Source organism: Miniopterus schreibersii (genome assembly GCF_964146895.1).
Source record: "Miniopterus schreibersii genome assembly, chromosome: 13".
In the NCBI taxonomy this organism is placed as follows: Eukaryota; Metazoa; Chordata; class Mammalia; order Chiroptera; family Miniopteridae; genus Miniopterus; species Miniopterus schreibersii.
The window spans coordinates 29,576,240-29,595,764 of NC_138113.1; the positions used below are offsets into that span (position 1 = coordinate 29,576,240).

General features: G+C 38.1%; 1 protein-coding gene across 3 annotated transcripts in view; it reads right to left on the reverse strand.

The window, feature by feature from the left end:
* Positions 1 to 2,144: 2,144 nt before the first annotated feature.
* Positions 2,145 to 19,525, reverse strand: part of EFEMP1 (EGF containing fibulin extracellular matrix protein 1) — a 59,794-nt gene continuing 42,413 nt past the window's right edge. For all 3 annotated transcript variants that reach the window (XM_081155829.1, XM_081155831.1, XM_081155830.1), the window contains exons 6-11: positions 17,690 to 17,809; positions 16,581 to 16,700; positions 14,908 to 15,027; positions 8,277 to 8,400; positions 7,997 to 8,192; positions 2,145 to 2,769 (exon numbers count right to left, since the gene is read on the reverse strand). In XM_081155829.1, the coding sequence (XP_081011955.1) occupies positions 2,608 to 2,769; positions 7,997 to 8,192; positions 8,277 to 8,400; positions 14,908 to 15,027; positions 16,581 to 16,700; positions 17,690 to 17,809 (842 nt within the window). In that variant the 3' untranslated portion in view covers positions 2,145 to 2,607. The remainder of the gene's footprint in view (positions 2,770 to 7,996; positions 8,193 to 8,276; positions 8,401 to 14,907; positions 15,028 to 16,580; positions 16,701 to 17,689; positions 17,810 to 19,525) is intronic.

Sequence of the window (19,525 nt, forward strand, 5' to 3'; positions counted from 1 at the left end):
GAAAACATCCAGAATAGGCAAATTCATAGAGACAGAGAGTAGATTAGTGGTAACTCCCCCCAGGTATTGTGGGAGAAGGGAATGGGGAGTGACTGCTAATGTGTATGGAGTTTATTTTTAAGTGATAAAAATGTTAGGGAACTAGATAGTGGTGATATTTGCATAACACTGGAGTATACTAAATGCCACTGAGCTGTACACTTTAAGATGAATTTTATGTGTATTTTACATTGAAAAAAGGAAATACATCAGTGACACTTCAGTACATCAACCCTTTCCATGTGTCTATGATCTGTGAATAGGACTAGGCCTTTGGATTAAGGGGCAACATCTTGTCTGCAGTTAATGGTTTCTGTAGACCCAGAATACATACATATATACACATACACATATATGTATATATGTAATTCTTCAATAATATATAATTATATCCTGTATAATTATATAATAATATATACATTTAGCAGTTAGGGCTTATGTAGAGTAATTTCAGAGAGATTCCTGTTTCTTCTACAGTCCTCTGTGGAGTTATAGATAAGGTTCTGCCTTCTTGTTTAAGAGTGAAAAATCTTAAGAAGGTCTTAGACTTTTAAGAAAACTTTTACCATTCCTAACTCTGACTTGAGAACTGTGTCTATGTAGAAAAATCACTATATTGATTAAAAACAGAAGCATTTAGATGAAGCCTCAATTTATCCCGACTGCAGGTAATCATGTGACCAGGGTGACAGGAACACCTTTAGTAGTCCTGCTGTGTTGCAGGTTGTTTACTCTGCTTCCTTGTCTGGGCCTTGTTTAGACCTGTTCTCATCATTGTTTCTATGCCCCTTCAACCTTTATAAGCCCATCCCCTGCTCTGCTCACACAAGAAGTTTGTGTTTTGTTCCTTGGTCTTTTGGTGATTTCTTTTGGACAATTACTGCACATTTAGTCAATGCTTGAGAAACATTTGTTTCAATGTCAAGGTTACCTGGTGTCCAAGTTTATTCATATGTATTTTTGAAACTGGATATAAGAGAAAATTGGCTGCACACCTTTTTGTGGCATGATTTTAAATGTCTTTTTGTTTTCTCATGTCCTAGATTATTAATTTAAAAAAATAAAATGGTTGTTTTTTCTCTGGCAGCTATAACTAACTTTTTCCCAGACATAAAAATTATATTGGATGTTATTGGTTATATTTTTAAAAACCCTCCAAAGATTGGGTGATCCTCTAAAAGAATATTTGTTTTTATTTAAAACTATGATCCATCAAAGTGAAACAGTTACATTTTATACAAATAAGACAAAACTTTTTCACAGAATTAGGAGGGAGGGTAATTTGCTTTAGTTTACTGTCATTCTGGATGCCAAGAATAAGAACCATCATCATTTTCTTCCTCTGTGAGCATCAAATATAAAGATGAGAAATTTTAGTTATAAGTTAGTGAAGTTTCAGGGTTTTAATTTTATTCAGAAATTAAAACTTCTTCAGTAAAATACCTTTTCTTCATTTTGTGCCACATCTTGCAGAACTCCTGAATTCAGGAATGTTATTATATTTACTGGGTGTTATGGAACAAATGCTTGTGTCCTTCCAAAATCCATATGTTGAAGTCCTAACTCCCAATGTGATGGTATTAGGAGGTGGGAGGCCATTAGGTCATGAGGGTGAAAGCCTCATTAATGGGATTGGTGCTCTTATAAAAGGGACCTCAGAGAGCTCTCCCTCTCTCTTTCTACCATGATAGGTTATGAGTCTGCAACCCAGAAGAGGGATCCTACCAGAACCTGACCATGCTGGCACCCTGGTCTTGGGCTGCCAGTTTTTCAGACTATGAAAAACAAATTTCTGTTCTTTGTAAGCCACCCAGTCTATAATTTGTCCTAACATCTCAAACTAAGATACTGCGTTTGCTTTTTCAGGTCAACTCCAATGTGGTTTAGAAAGAATTTGTTTTCTTATCTCCTTCCCATAGATTTCTCAATAATTTTACAGGGGATACCTTCTTTATTTTGAGAATTTTTCTTACTGTGTTTTTACATTCATAATCAAAAGTTTGTGACAAAAATTAAAATATCCTATAATAATGATTTATTACTGTGTTATAAGCAACCATGTTAAGACTGATCATGAAAATAAACACAAATGTGGTAGATCCTCATTTTCTAAAGAAATATATCTTTATTGACTTTTTCCATTTTCTTACAAAGCAGTTAAAAAAACCTCATTCTTGAACTTGCTATTCAATGTTATGATGGGTGCCTCCTAATGAGACTGTCAGTGGAGCTGTAGTAAGTTTCCTTAAGCACCACAGAAGATAATCATTGCTTGGTCCCACTTTTACAGAAAAGAATCCAAGTTTCACCGGATAGAGTATGCTTAGCTCTCTTGCAGAAGACCAGTTTAGTGGATTAATGTCTAATTTACATATAGTAATAAAGGCAAACTTTGAATCTTTACAGATTAAATGCCCACTTTATACCATGGTGTAATTGTTTGAATTATTGGTGAGTGTACAGTATATAGATGTAGATGTACTAGGTATGTCTATAAATAAAATAGTGCTTTAAGGTAACAATATTCTTTGGCTGATTTAAATGCCTCTAGTGGACTCTTTTAAAAGACTAAAATGAAAATGGCCCCACTATTATTGTCAATCTTAACACTGAGCTTGTGCGGAAGGTTCCTATACTGTTGACTGTCAGCATCTCCAGGTCCACAATATATTCTCTTGGTCCTGTTAGCGACTTCACCAGCACCAGCATTGCACTTACAGGACTTGTTTGCTAAAATAAAAGAAAAAAAGAGGAAGGGAAAAATAATTTTTCTTGGATTGAAGTTTCTATTCTTTTGTGAGTATACCTCCTAAAAGAATTAGGGGAAGAATTTTAAAGGTGGGATAAAAGTCACTTCTTAGTCCCTTCTTAGCTCCAACCCATCTTGGTTCTTATCCCTTGTCCACATATAATTAGTTCGAAGTCACAGGAGCCTCCTTTTTTCTATGTTTTCTATTTGTCCCTCTGTTAATGTTCTCTTCACTTTTATTGAGTATTATCGGGCTTTATAGAGACTGGATTTCAGGTGAGAATCTTATAATTTTTGAACTGGTGAACAAAGTTGTCATCTTTCACTTCTCAAAATTTATATTCCAGTAGATGAAGATACATGTAAATGGTTGATTTTAATAGAATGTGGCAAATGCTAATTTATATGAGGAAATGCAAGGTATGTATGCAGAAACATAAAGGTATATATACACATAGGGAAAAGGAAGAGGGTCCCTCAAAAACAGAGGGAAGGCTTTTGAATGACTGAGGAGAGTCACCCAAGACAAATGGAAATTTTGTAAAGAAGAATGTTCAGAAGAACTGGATGCAATTTCATTTTGATAAAGAATGTGGTGGGTGCTGAAGAGTGGAGGGAAATGAGGTTGGAGAGGCAGGTAAATAAATGTGTGAATCTCAATACCAAGAGGAGGGAAGGGGTACAGATAGTAGATTAAGATTTAGTAGTCACTTCAGTGGGTGCATCAAACCAAGGGAGAGAATATATAGGTGATAAGCCTGGGTCTGACAGAGGCCAACATTTAAGGAGTGGGCAGAGGAGAAGCATTGAAGGAAGCTGCTAAGAAATAGATGATTAAGTGGAAAACAAATGAGTGACCAGCAGTGTCTAATTGAGTAGGAGAGGTTGAGGATGACTGGAACTGAAAAATACCCTCCTGGAGTTAGCAGTATGGATGTTGGTGTTGGCTTTTTGCCAGAACAATGTCAGTAGATTGACAGAAGTGAAACTCTGTCTCTGGAAAACTTGAGGGAGATGTAGGAAAAAGGATACATAGACTTAAATTTATAGGGAATGGGATGCAAAGTTCAGGTAATTCATGCCTGTTGGCCTCAGTGGTTTCAGAAGATTAGGAGGTGAGGTCACTTACTAAAAATGATTGGCATAAAGATTTAAAGAGTGTGGGGACATTTGAAATCAGGAGCTGAAGAGAAGAAACAAAAGAAAGTAATAGGATTGTTGAGCATACTGAAGATGTATCTAAAGTTGAAGACTTATAGTATTTCCAATCTGCGCTGACAAACTGGGTATTAAAATACATATGGATTATGAGATTGATCCAGGTTTCTGGTCAGGGAGTTGAGGTGTTGGTGATAGAGTAGTTCAATGGTTCACTGAACAGTTGACTGACTGGAAGAAAGTTGAGGGTGAGGTGTCAGGGAGCTAGCATCACTTTGAGGGTGAAGAGAAGATAGAGTGGAAGTGAGGGCACAAGGGAGCAGGAGAGTCAGTCATTGAGTATGTCACTGGAGGCTAAGATTCTGATATGAAATTGTTCTGAATGATAACAAAGTCCAGTGTGTGGCCATGGAGTTGGTGGCAGAGTGGCATGAAGCTGAACATCATGGGGGACGAGATGGACAGGGAATTGTATGCTAAGATACTGGACAGGCGCCCAAATCAGCTTACCAAAAGGAAAATTCTTCATAATCTAGCTTCTCTTTATCCCAGGTCCCCTTCTTTTCTGAGTGATCTCACCCACTCCCTATATACTCTCCATGAGTTATTTCATCCATAGCTATAGCTTCAATTATCATGTATTTGTCAGTGACTTGAAAGTCTGTACTTTGAATTCTAAGCTCCCATTTCCAACATTACTCATCTCTACTTGGATATCTCATGGGGACCAGGACTCAATATGTCCAAACTCCTCACCTTCTTCTCTACACTGGCTCCTTCTGCCCTGTCTTAGTAAATGCCATCATCATTTACTATTGCTCACAACAGAAATTTGGAGGTTATTCTTGTTGCCACCTTTTCCTCCACCTATCCATAGCACATGGGTCAACAAGTCACGTAGTTCTTCCTACATCTTCAAAGTCTGTTCACTTCCTTTGGACTCATTGCTACAACCCTAGTCTCCCATTTCTTGAACTACTTACTGGTTTCTCCATTTCCATTCTTGCTCCACTCCAATCCATGTTCTACAGTGTAGCCACACGTTTTTAACATGAAAATCTGATAGGGATGCCTCTGCTTGAAACCTTTAATATGGTCTGTAAGGCATTGTGTGATCTAGGCCTTGTTCATCTCTCCAGGCTCCTCTCAAGCCACTCTGCCTACAGCATTTGGAGTTCCAGACCAACTGGTTTTGTTTTTATTCCTTACATTTGCTGGTCTCTAATTTCTAGTTTTCAGCTTAAATAAACTTCTAAGAGGCTCACAGACCACTCCTGTCTTGGTTAGGGGTTGGCTTGTTATGCACTCATGAGCAACTTACAATGCTCAGTTGTAACATTCAGCAAACGTATGAGCACTTGTTTGATGTCTTGACTGTCAGCTACACTGGGGCAGGAACTGGCTTAGTTTTATTCACTGTTAGGTCTCTAGGACCTAGAATGGTGCTTGCCCCTTGTAATTCATTAAAAAATATTTTTTGAGCACGTGCATTATGCCAGATACCATTCTATGTGCTGTGCACAGAAAAGAGAACAGACAGCTAAAGTCTCTGCTTTCATTCCACTCACCCTGTTGTGGGTGACACAGACAAATGAATACTATGCAAGTGCTGGTAAGGGCTTTGAAGAAAAGTAAGGTTCAGTAAGGGAGGATAGATATGGGGCAAGATGGGAGGAGGATGGTATTATGTAGTACTTCTTTACAACATGTCCCCTTTTCTAGGGAAGAAGGTTTTCTCAGTATTCTCCCCAAAGGAATATAAATAAAATCCTATATACCACAGACCCTCTCAAGGCTCAGGTCCAGTCTCATGACCATCAAGAAACATTCTTTGCCCATTCCAGCCCATATTAATTTTTGATGTCTTGGACCACAAATTTAAACTCAAAAATTTTCCCTTCTTTTTTCATAGATGTTAACTTTTACCACATAGTGATATTTAAAGCTCTTTGAAATAAGGAACTATGTATTACGTGCACCTAGCATGAAGCTGAGCATGCAGTAGATGCTTAATTAAGGTCTGCTAATTGATTCTTATGCATTCAATACACTCCTTACAAGTGGAATTTCAGTAGAGAAATTTTGTAGGATTTGATCCAACTAATTTTTGAATTATGTGATAAGAAATAGTCTTGAAATGTCTTTTTATTTTAAATAGTTTTTGTTTCAAATGACTTAATACTATTTAACTCTCTTATGATAAAAATTGGCAATGGTTTAGATCATTCATGAGAAAAAAGGAATTTACTTGAGCAAAACACTAAGTATATTTGAAAATATCAAGTCGATAAATGCACTGATATGAATCATAAAACTTTTAAAGTGCCATGTTTATTGCAAGGAAAAAAACATGCTGGACCTTTACTTCACTGTTTGTTGATTCTGCTAGGAAATTTTATTTTCTTAAATTATAGCTAAGAGTTCAAAATGGAAAATTATTTTTAAAGAAGATTTTTAGATGAACCTATTTTATTGCCATGGGTTACAAACAATGTCATTTGTTTGGGCTAGAATTATTACATTGGTATTATCTGAACTGTGTGAAATTCATTTAGAGTAAACTTCTTACATTATCTACTCTACCTCAAATTTAAAGCATCAAATGTCACAGAAGTTTATTCTTAGCTATTAGGAAAAAGAATAGTAATAGATTGTATTTTGGGTTTGTTTTTTCTCTTCAGAAGTTGGTCATGAGAAATTAATCATTTCTAATTTACTGGCAAAGAAACAGAATCACATAATTCTGGAACTGGAAGGGAACTTAAATAGCAAAGAACAGCGTAAAAGTGCAAACATTAAAAATCTGTAAACTTGACCACAAGGATGAATTTCCCAATTTACTTTTCATATTCTCAGACTAAAATATTGACTTTAAAATTTGATTAAAAATGAAGAGTGCCCAAAGGAGTTTTGAGAAAATTGGAATTGGATGAATGACATCCTTAGCGTGAAACAGTTACCGTAACCCTGTAAACTGCTTGGTGGGGTGCCATCACTTTCACATGAAGTTGTGAGCCGTATTTAAAATATGTCAGAATTTTAACCTAAAATGAACTTGCTGAGATTTTGCCGGGGGACTGAAAGGCTGAGGCACTGGAATCAGGGAGATATACTTGGAATCTGTTGGAGGGATTGGGGAAGTGCTAAGAGCAAGTGCAAAGGAAGAGAGACAGAGGCATGGGGAAGCAAAATAACCCAGGAGCCTGGCCTCTGTGGCTCATCGGTTGAGCATCACGGTTCAATTCCTGGTCAGGGCACATCCCCAGGGTTATGTGCTCAATCTCCCCCAAAGTAGGGGGCATGCAGGAGGCAGCCGATCAATGACTCTCTCATCATTGATGTTTCTGTCTGTCTCTTTCCCTCTCCCTTCCTCTTTCTGAAATCATTAGACATTTTTAAAAGGAAATAACCCAGGAGACATTGAAGAAAGAAATGGTGGAACTCAGAAAAAGATTTCATACAGGAAACGAAAGAAAGGGAAAACAACAATGGTGACCTCAAATTTTCTGCCTGGAGGTTTGCAAGAGTGGTACAGCTATTGACACATACATTGCAGGGGGTTGGGATCACTTCTTAGAGACTTCCGAGCTTTAGTTTTGTAAAAATATAAATACTCCTGTGAATGTAACAATAAGGAATTCATGGTTTTTGAAAAGCTCTCCAGGAATTATTTTTTATGGGTACAATTAAATAACTGTCACTAATTTATAGTATCTATTTGGTGTGTATGCATGTATGTATATAGGCTTGTGTTTTGATGATCACACACAATTCCATTAGAATCTACAATTTATCTGAATGACTTTAGAGAAGCTACTTAATCTCAACGAGTCTCACTTTTCTCTTCTGTAAAAAATGGAGATATATATTTAATATCTTACAGTGTTACCAAGAGGATTGAATGCAGTAATGCACACAGGCAGGCCTTACACAATGCCTGCACATAAACACTTTAAATGTTAGCTTTCCTTCCATGTGAATACTACCAAACAACAACAACAAGAAACCTGAAACCTTCTCAACAGCTAAGGCTGCCCTCAGGATACTTACTCTTAGGTAGAATTCTCCATTTTCATTTCCAGATTTAATCTGAAAAGTATTGATAGTGTTGGCATAAACAGTTGTAGCCTGTATCTGGAAGATGTCTGATGGCACAGACCTATCAGATCGGATGCTCATATATTTGTAGACTATGGACTGGGGGAGTTCTCGGCACACTGCATTTGTGACTGTGCAAATACATCGGCTGCAAAGGCAAACAAAAATATTCAACAGTTTGGCTTGGTAAAATTAGAAAATTCTCACTTTCTGAAGTTTTGATTTTTCTTACTTCTCTGATGCTAGAATGTAGGGATCCTGACAAGGATTTCGTGGGTAACAACGGAAGCCTCCATGATAATTCCAACACATTTCATCTTCCCGACATTCATTTGTGGTCTCACACTCATTTATATCTGTAGAGACATAGGGTCAAAGAGTTTACTGATCTAAGTAAATTGTATAAGTGGCAGATTCAGGTTTGCAAGGAAAGGGGAGTTTGGGAATCTGGACTGCATTTAATTTGATTTTAGACACAGGACTGGATGAGACTTGAGTTCATTGCATTTAATTCAGCATATACACAGCTGAGCCATTGTAAATTGATATGTGTCATTTCATGATATTTTATCAAGCACCTATTGTTCATGTGCTGAATTCAAATCCAACTGCTAGCCATTGATCCTGCTTATGTAAAAGTGAAAGACAGCACTTTTTGCCATCCGATTATAATTTAGTTAGGAATATAGAAACGGCAACAGTTAATTATAAAATAAAATGGAATTAAATACGAGATTGATAAGTGCAGTGGAAGATTAGAAGCAGAATTGATAAATTCTGCCTGGGGAACTAGGGAAGGCTGAGCGAAGGAGGAGGCATCTCAACTTGGCCTTTAAGGGTGGTGGTTGGATGGGATTTTCATGGCTGGGGTAGGAAGGGCCTTCCAGGCTGAGAAAGCAGCAAGCTAAAACTATGGGGAGGGCAGTTTACTGTCTCAGAAGCTTTGGAGAAATGTAGAGGCTAGAGGTGTGGTTTCTATAAATGATAACATGCTGGTGGATAGTTGATGCTCTGGGAGTGGGCTATACTCTCCAGAGGAAGCACAGCTCAAGAATGGAGCTATGAAGTGTTCCACCTTGTAGAACAAAGCTATTTAAAGACAGTATGGAGGCTGGACAACAAGATGGCGGCATAGGTAACAGCGGTACCTGCCGCCTCCCACAACCACATCAAAATTACAACTAAAATACAGAACAACCATCGTTCAGAACCTCCTGAAATCTAGCTGAACAGAAGTCCTACAATAAGGAAATTGAAGAAGCGACGAGACTGGTAAGAGGGGCAGAATCTGGACTGAATGGAGGAGCCATGGCTGTGGTCCTACACCCAAGTGCAGTGGTTTAAACCCTGGAAGGATATCTTGACTATGGAAGTTTCCCAGAGGAGCAAGGGGTCCCAGCCCCACATCAAGCCCCCCAGCCCAGGGTTCCAGTGCTGGGAAGAGAAGTCCCCACAACTTCAGGCTGTAAAAACCAGCAGGGATTGTGGCTGAGTGACACAGAGCCTGCCGGACATTCCTCTTAAAGGGCCGGAGCTTGGACTTACTTAGAGGCACTCCCTCTGAGCTCCAGAGCTGGGCAGCCGCTTGAAAATAACTTGAGACATCTGGCAAGGAACTAAGTTGCTTGGAATCAGGGTGAGAGCTGGAGGGGCAGCTTTCTCACAGACAGAAGAGCTGGCAGAGGCCATTGCTCCTTTGACAAGCATTCCCTCCACAGAGCTGGCAGGCAGGCAGGCACCTTTTCTGAATCTCCATCAACTGACTCACACCTTTCACTCTGCCCTGGTGATTCCTAGAGACCCCGCCCCTTCCTATTTGCAAGCTCATCCAAGCCATTTCCAGTGGCTTTTCTACCCAAGTGGACCCCTCTAGCTTTATGCTTAGGACTTTCCTAAAATCTCTCAAACAAGCAGCAACTGGCTCAGCATGACCCATACCTCTTGATAAGTGGCCCCAGGCCTGGCACTAGTGGCAGCCTGCATTGGATGATAGCTTGGCCTCTTCTGGACACTTCCAAGCCCAGCACAAGTAGCAGCCATCTAGGGATTGCTGTATAGCTCATGTTGGGTGCCCCTGAGCAGGGCATAAGCAGAGGCTGATTTTGTACCTCCTGGGAGGCCCCAGGGACAGTGCACCCAGTGGTCAGTTTTGACCATGCTGGATTACAACCCTACTTTGAGGGACACACTCAAGGGGTGCACTTGGTGAACACCAAAGCTACACTGAAGTCAATCCTGCTCCATAGGGGTGTCTCCAGCACAGCAGCTCTTTGGCTGTAGTTGCAGCTGGTCCTCATAGCCCATTGGCCCTTGGGGTCAAATCCTCCCAGTGATGCCAATAGCAACCAAGGCTCAACTACAACAGGACAGTGCACACAGCCCACACAGGGGAGCACCTAGAAGGCAGCTCAGGTGACTGGGGAGGCTGAGCCATGGGACTGTACAGGACACCTACTACACAAAGCCACTCTACAAATTCCAGAAGACATAGCAGCTCTACCTAATACATAGAAACAAACACCTGGAAGCAGCCAAAATGTGGAGGCAAAGAAACATGTCACAAATGAAAGAACAAAAGAAATCTCCAGAAAAAGAACTAAATGAAATAGAGCCAAGCAAGCTACTAGATACAGAGTTCAAAACAATGGTTATAAGGATGCTCAAGGATCGTAGTAAGACTATTAAGGAAACTAGTGAGATCATCACTGACATAATAAAGAGCCAGTCAGAAACAAAGCCTACACTAAATGAAAGGAAGAATAATTTACAAGGAATCAACAGTAGAGTAGAGGATGCTGAGAATCAAATCAGCAATTTGGAACATGAGGAAGCAAAAAACACCCAACCAGAAGAGCAAAAAGAAAAAAGGATCCAGAAATATGAAGATAACGTATGGAGTCTCTGGGACAACTTCAAGCAGCCCAACATTCACATTATGGGAGTGCCAGAAGGGGAAGAAAGAGAGCAAGAAATTGAAAACCTATTTGAAAAAATAATTACAGAACACTTCCCCTACCTGGGGAAAGAAAAAGACTTATAAGTCCAGGAAACACAGAGAGTTCCAAACAAGAGGAACCTAAAGAGGCCCACACCAAGACACATCATAATTAAAATGCTAAAGTTTAAATACAAAGAGAGAATCTTAAAAGCAGCAAAAGAAAAGCATTTAGATACCTACCAGGGAGTACTCATACAACTCTCAGCTGATTTCTCAACAGAAACTTTGCAGGCCAGGAGAGAGTGGCAAGAAATATTCAAAGTGATGAAAAGCATGAACCTACAACCAAGATTGCTCTACCCAGCAAAGCTATCATTTAGAACTGAAGGTCAGATAAAGAGCTTCACAGATAAGAAAAAGCTAAAAGAGTTCATCACCATCAAACCAGTACTACATGAAATGTTGAAGGGTCTCCTTTAAGAAGAAGCTAATGAACAAAAGAAACTGACAAACAAAATAGACCCAGAGACATTGAAGCATGCAACAGACTGTCATATCTCAAAGAGAAGAGGGAAGGGGGTTGGGGGATGGGAAGAGATTAACCAAAGAAGTTATATGCATATATGCACAACCCATGGACATGGACAATAACAGGGTGAAGGCCTGGGGACGGGGTGGAAGTGAGGTGGAGCAGGTCAATGGGGGGAAAAAATGGGATACCTGTAATACTTTCAACAATAAAGATAAATTAAAAACAACCACACAACCCATAACCCTAAACCTAGATAAAAACCCCTAATTCTGATAGCTAAGGAAAAGAAAAGAAAAAAAGACAGTGTGGAAGAAGAGGAACTGAGGAAGGGGCTTTCAAAAGTGAGAAGCAACCCTGGAAAAGGCAGTACAAGAAAATCAGAGGGAGTTGTGGACAGGTCAGGCTGCACAAAGGCTGATTTTAGATTTAGGAATTAGGAGCACCCAGGTAACATCTGAGAGAAGAGTTTCACTAGAGAGCCATTACATTAATGATAACAACAACAATTATATTAATATCCACATTCCTAACTATGTCTATTTCCTTTTGCATTTGAATAGTGATTTAGATTTTATCCAATACAAGCCTCTTTTGAATCATTCTTTCTCCAGTTGGATATTTTCATTTGTTATTTACTCATTCCATGAGTAATTTATTGAATCCTTGCTGCAAGCCAGGCATGGGCTGGTTGCTGGGATATGACCTTTCTCCTCTCTGAATTCTACCTCTTCTTCTTTTTGGACCTTTATTGCTTTCTGCTTTCCATTATTGAAAGGCGCATGTTTGTCTTCACCCTTCTAATTGCTTGTAAACTCCCTAAGGGCAAGGGCTATCAAACACATCTTTATGTCACCTAGATATTATCTTCATCACCTAGAATCAATGCAATGGGGCACCAGAATTTTTAAGAACTATTGAATTGAACTAAATTATCCCTCACAAACCACATGGAGATAGGTGAGAAAGATATTATCTCTATTTGACATGTGGAGAAAAAACAAATAAGGGTTAAATAGCTGACCCAAATTCATACAGTTAGTAATAGGCAACTTTCTACTGTAAGGTTCTGCATCCTCTAGTGAGAGTAATTCCATGCCTTGTCTTTTGTGGAGACAGAGAGAGAGAAAACAACAACTTTCTTTTAGTTTCCAAACTGGCTAAAGCTATCTGGATCCCAAAAGATCTTAATCATTCTGGAAGGTTTTCCAGAAATTATTAATAGTGTTAAAATATTTGATGAGTGTATCTATGTGTATGTGTATTCTCTCTCTGCCTCTATTTTTCTGACTTCCTCTCTCCTACCCTTCCCACCCCATTTTTATTTTTGCAAGACCATGGGAATGAGAAAAGTTATTTCACACTCAAAATAAGCCTTTTGGAGGAATGTAAGAATTCAAACTCTTTCAGTTTTACCTTAGTCTGTGAATGAAGTTGGGAAGGGATGATTTCAGTGGGGGAAACCAATGGCTTTGTACTTTAAAAGAATGTCTCTTACACACACACACACACACACACACACACGTTTTGGCTTAGCCAAACATTCTGAAGCTGTATATCTTCAAGATATAATCTTCATCTGGCCATGGCTGTGTAGCTCAGTTGGTTAGAGCATCCTCTCATACACCACGGTTGGAGGTTCGATCTCCAATCAGGGCACATATAAGAAGCAACCAATGAATGCATAAATAAGTAGAACAATAAATCTCTCTCTCTCTTTCTCTCTAAAATCAATCAATAATAAAAAGAGATATAACATTCATGAATCCCCTATTTGAAATTTCAGTGCGTTTTCACCTTTAATTATAACAATTAATGTTTCCAGATATACAGACTAGGCAGGTATGATTCCACTGTACATTAATTCGCTTTGTCTTTTGCTGAGTACCAAATCCATTTACAGTGAGAAACACACAAACATTTGTATGAAGGACTCCAGGGAAATTGGTTAAAATGTCCCACTGGCTAACATTTTCCAGCCTGTAATATTCATGTTAAAAGTCTCAATTAGGGTTCAAAAAGCAAAACCATTGGAATGCAATGTTTTTCCATAATTAACATTACAGAGTCTTTAGTAATCTAGAAAGGGGTATAAAGATGTTCACTGTGTAGTGAATGACATTCTAATTGTGCTCATATTTGGTGTCTGGGATCTAGTTGAATAATCATATACCTACTAATAAATTCCAGGTCAATGGATATTCCTCTGAGTTAATATTTTTCTGTAAAATCATGATATAGACTGATAATCCCCAGTGTCTCCTTAATCTTTTCCTTTCTTAACAAGATTTCCCTGCCCTGTGTGCCCTGTCTCAATTCTGATTAAAAAGGACTTTTTAGAGAAGATTTGCCACCTGTAATTTATGTTGTTAGGTAAATTTCACATAAACATCTTGATTTATATAGGGTTTATACTTTACAAATAATTTTTATGTATATTATTCCATTTCCCTCCCCCAACTCCCTTTTCCAAATGAGAAAGCTGAGACTCAGAGGAGTTTGATAATCTGTTCAAGATTGTACCAACAGACTGCAACACAGAACTCAAACAGATTCTCTGTCTTCAAGTTCAGTCATTTTTTTCATTCTCTCATTGCTTTCTGTAAGTGTGTTTGTACTAGCTCTTCCAGAATTATCTACATTTTTGGTTTTATCTGAGCAGCCTTTTCACTGTTGAAGAAATTTCAAGTTACATGCAGCATTGATGGTAGGGAGAAGAGGGTGCATATTTTCAGATCTTCTGGAGGGACTCTGATTGAAATCATACCATGTAGAGAGCTACTTCTTCTACCTATGTGTATGTGTGAAGATCACCTGCATGCTCATTTTAAAACTGGGCCCAAGGACATTAGCTATTTTGAATCAATAGTTTTTTGCCAAAGAATTCAAGCATATTTAATATATGCATGAAGCTGATTTTCTCAGCATCTAAACTACTACTCTATTTTAATCTTGGTGTTTTAGAGAACCAAGACTGGTTTAAGGTATGCTTAATCCACATATAAAGTTTATGCTCTGTACTCAGACTCATGATGAAGTATTTTAATAATAGAATCTTTTCTGGTGGATGCTTAGAAGACGTATATCATGGAGATTATGTAGGCTATATAGAAGGGATATCAATATTTCATTAAAATTATTTATATTTTAAGAAAGAAAAACAGTTACTTTAAATTTCAAGGAAAGTAGGTATTAACAGTAAATACCCTCTTTTTGTGTGTGTGAATACCCTCTTTATGAGATGTGCATATTTCATAATGAACAGGGGGGAAGAAAGAGCTCAAATTGTATATTCAGGGTGGAAAAAATGAGAAGCCTATGGTAGAGAATCTTATAATTCCTCCCTGCTTTTCCTGGTTAAACTCAACATAGCAGATACAAAAACAGTAAACTTACCCTGACATGTTCTACCTCTCACCACTTGGTATCCCTGGGGGCACATACACGAGAATTTCCCAGGCTCATTGACACATTGATATTGACACAGGTAACTTGAGGTTCTGCATTCATCAATGTCTGTTGAATCAGAGAAGAGCAAGGACATAGAATTGAAAAACTACTTTGGTCATTATTTTTTAGTTGAAGTAAGAGAGTAAAAATGCTGCAAACTCTCAAGGGCAAATTCTAACAATATTGGCTCATTTCCCCTAGAACCGTGATTTTCAACTTTTTTCATTTCATGGCACACATAAACTAATCACTAAAATTCTGCTTCACACCAAAATATATATTATGTTTTTTGCTGACAAAAAATAGGTATAATTTTGATTCATTCACACTGGATAGCAATTGTTGTGTTGGCTTTCATCTTTTCATAATTTGATAAAATTACAAAAATTTATATTTTAAGAAAGGAAAACAAAAACCTCTAAGGGAAAAGAGGTGAGTGCCCCTGACTAAATAGTCGGTTATTGTATGTTTTAAAAATTCTTGTGGCACACCAGTGTGCCGCAGCACACTGGTTGAAAATCGCTACTCTTGAACTTCACAGCATAAAGAGTTTGTCTTACCATTAGTTTTACTCAGTCATTGCTGACAGTTTGTCAAATCCTGGACTGAACCATATGAACTGAGCAGAATGAATGAACTGGCTTATGGCTGATGCATTTTACTTCGGGTTCTGAAGACCCACACACGATGCAGATTCATATTTGATTTCTCAGAAATTGGGTGGCTTTGCTGCCAAGCTCATCTGAGCTTTGGACTTCAAGTCCCATCACTGTGCTAGCTCCTAGAGGTGACATCCTGGCAGGATCTGGCCTTCAGGGAAAGAATGCTTTGCATTTTTCAATGGTGATGCCCTTATAATTTGCTTAGAAGGGTGGAGGCAGGTATCCAGATTCAGCCCCTTTTGGTTTTGAGCACAGTAGCATGATGTGAGGCCTCTCTGGGTGAAGTATGACCTTTATAGCCCCAAGTAAAGCAGGGAGGGTTCATGAAGAAGTCAGGGACATCAGGTGTCGATGGCACTCCCTCAGGATGTCTTATGCTTTTTAAATTACATAGTGGAACATGCATGTGCAATGGACTCTGAAGGTCATCCCTTCAGTTAAATAGCCCTCTTTACTTACGTGGAAAGTAAAACCCAGGCAACTTAAGATATGTGGTCAAGTCATACCCTGGCAGGAATAAGACTAGGGGCCAGGTCTCTTGGTTTCTATTCTAATGCTTCTGATGGGCAGTCAGCATTTTTCAAGCTTAAATGTGTACAGTAGTCACCCAGAGTTAGATGTAGACTCTGATTCAGTAGGTCTGGGTTAGGGCCTGAGATTCTGCATTTCTCACAAGCTCCCAGGAGGTGCTGATGCTGCTGGTCATTGGATCACACTCTGAGAAGCAAGACACTAGCACACCTTTCTAATTATTAGCCCACTTTGCATTTAATATTTCAGTCATTTTCTTCTCCTTTTTCTTAATAACACACTAAGAAGTCAATGTTGCAATTGAATTAACTGGATTTTAGAATAGAATTTTCATGGATAAAACACTGTTTTCATAAACAGGTACATAATCAAATAAAAAAACAACAATCAAGAGAATTATTAAAAGTTGTTTGGAAAATATTTTACCTTCACAGTTGAGCCTGTCACTACTTAGCTCATATCCTTGATTACACTGACAGATGAATGAACCAAGAATGTTGTAGCATTGCTGGGCACATTGATTGCTGGCATCACATTCATTTATGTCTAAAAGGAAAAGTTATATACATTCATATATCTATGTCTTTAAACATATCCTTGCTATTTTGTACCTATGTCAGTTGACGATAAGTGAGTGATTCCCTAGCTGGATTCTTTGCCCTGCAGAAGCTCATTGGAGAACATCCATTCAGGTTTCATATTTGTTGGAACAACTTCAAACATCTGTTGCATACTTCTTTTAGAAATACCAGAATATTTTTTTTCTGGGAATGACAGTTATTTTGGGGTTTGATGAATCTTTCCAAAAGAATTTAATGATTCTAATAAATATACATTCCAGTATCTATTTTCTTTTATTGTTGTTCAGATGCAAAATGCCAAGTCTATAAATAATTGATATAAGACACCCATACTGATACGGTCTCTCAGCATGCTGTAGTGAAGATTTATCTGTGCTATTTATTACTTTTTAAATGGGTTCTGTTAAATTCCATTACAATTATAACATAAGCCTTTGAGACCCATACAGAGTTTTGCAATGCTGTAAGGCACTGAAAATATTGTGAAAAGGCATTTTTTCTGCACTAGATTCTTTCCATGTCATGCCAATCTTAAAATTGTGTGCCGTGACATTGCATTCTGAAAGGGGAGAAGCAGCATGTAAAAATCAAATGCGCTTTCAGTGGAAAGTTTATGTACTTGAACTTGCAGTAACCCCTTTGGCACCTTCAGCTTTTATATCACACACTGTTGACTAATTGGTGTGTGTATATCAATGGATCTGTTTTTGTTTTTTTTTTATACACCCACAGTGGAGAGCTAAAACCAAGGTTAACAAAGTTTTCCATTCACATCTTGATGTATTTTAAGAAATAGATTGGTTACTGTCTTTTCAGCTTTATTCAGGGAAGTTGATGGAAACCAGTTCACAGAAGAGCATAGAAAACTAGAAATACTGCAATGTGGCATGGAGTTTGCTTTTTTTTTGAAGACAGAAATCAGTTAGTCAGGATGGTGATTCCCAAAAGGCTTACCTACGCAGGTATAATTGTTGGCCGCCAACTGAAACCCAGGACTGCACTGGCAATAAAACGATCCTGGTGTGTTCACGCATCTTTGGTGGCAATATGGAGGCATGGTGCATTCATCTATGTCTAGATTACCGGACACACACACACACACACACACACACACACACACACACACAAAGAGAACTACATTACTGATTATTCACAGCTGTTTGCTCTCAAGTTTTCAGGAGAGCATTATCTAGAGAAAACTTCATTTTAAAAATAATAATTTTTATTTTATTTTCAAATTAGGGTATACGTGTTCTAAATATACTTTGGCCTGCATTCTGCAGTTAAGTGAGATGTTAGGAACAAAGACTTCATAAACCTGGTTGGGTGGATTGAGATTTAAAAGAGAAAAATAAGACTATTTCACATATATATGAGAATGTCAGTTTGAGAATCTAAAAGCTGATTTATAATGACAAAAGTAAAAAAGAACTATCAGAGAATCAAATGATGTGCATTAAACTAAGAGAAAGAAGGAGTGGGATGCTATTTCGTTGGTGACTTTGGTGAAGTCATTTAAACGTTCGGTATCTTGTTTTTTTCTCTTGTAAAATGTGGATAGTAATGCTAGTATGTGTATCTTATGATGTTTCTGTGATAATCAAATAAAAGAACACTGTGGAAGGAATAGGATGCTAAACCAAAGTGCCCTTCTGACACATTGATGAAATGCTCCAGCCCATGTTCTTCTCATATAAACATTTCCAACTATAAAGTGCTCAACTGAGAACTTGCAGAGCAGGATTAACATTTTAGAAGCATAATAAAATTTCATTGATTCATGAGTGTACACTTTGTGACAACTCCAACATGGCATGCATAATTTAAAATGACAATTATATATGTACAATGTAAGACTAGGTAGTGACACTGCCTTAGAGTAAAAAAAAAAAAAAAAAGCAAAACCAAAACTTTATGCTGATCTCTTCTGGTACTTTAATAACTAAAAGTGTGGGAAGCATTGTGCTCAAGTTGCTTCAGAGTAATCTGAGTTTGAATCTTCTGGCAATTATTATCTTGGTGTTAACCTCTTGGAGCTCCCATTTCCTCCTCTGTAAGTAATAAGATGATGTGGTAGAACTGTTGGGAGGATTACATGACAAAATGTAGGCAAATGTCCTTACACAAAACAGGTAAAAACAAATGGCAACTATTACTGATAAGTTGCAAAATTTATTTGATTTAACTTGAATATTGAAACAAATGGTAATGATATGAACATGGCTTCCTCTCTCATTTATTTAGGTGTCTGCTCAAATGTCACTTTGGAAGACCATCTCTGACCATCCATATAAAATAGCTTCTTCTGCACTCTCCCCTTATCCTGCTTTGCATTTCTTTGTAGCCACTGACATGCTTTGACATTATGTTATGCGCTTATTTGCTTCTTGTCTGTCTCCCTCACTATAATCCATGGCAGACAACACCTGTCTCTTCCTCTTGAGGTGGAAGTAGAGTATTTTTTGTCTGTTCACTGCTGTATGCTTAGTACCTGGAACAGAGCCTGGTATAGCACATACTCAACAATTAGTTGAGTAAATGGAAACATCATACCAACTAAGAGCAATTTTAACATAGTTCTTCCTAGTACCCAGATATACCCAGGTGCCAGTCTCGATAGCTAATTTGTATAAATGGTACTTTCTAATAGCTCCATGAGGGCTGTGATTCTGTATAATCTGTTCACCATGATGTCACAGAGCCTAGGACAATGCCAGGTACACAGTCAGCCCTCAGTAAATATTTGATGAATAAATGATGCGTGCCTTTACAGCTAGTAAACATTCATCA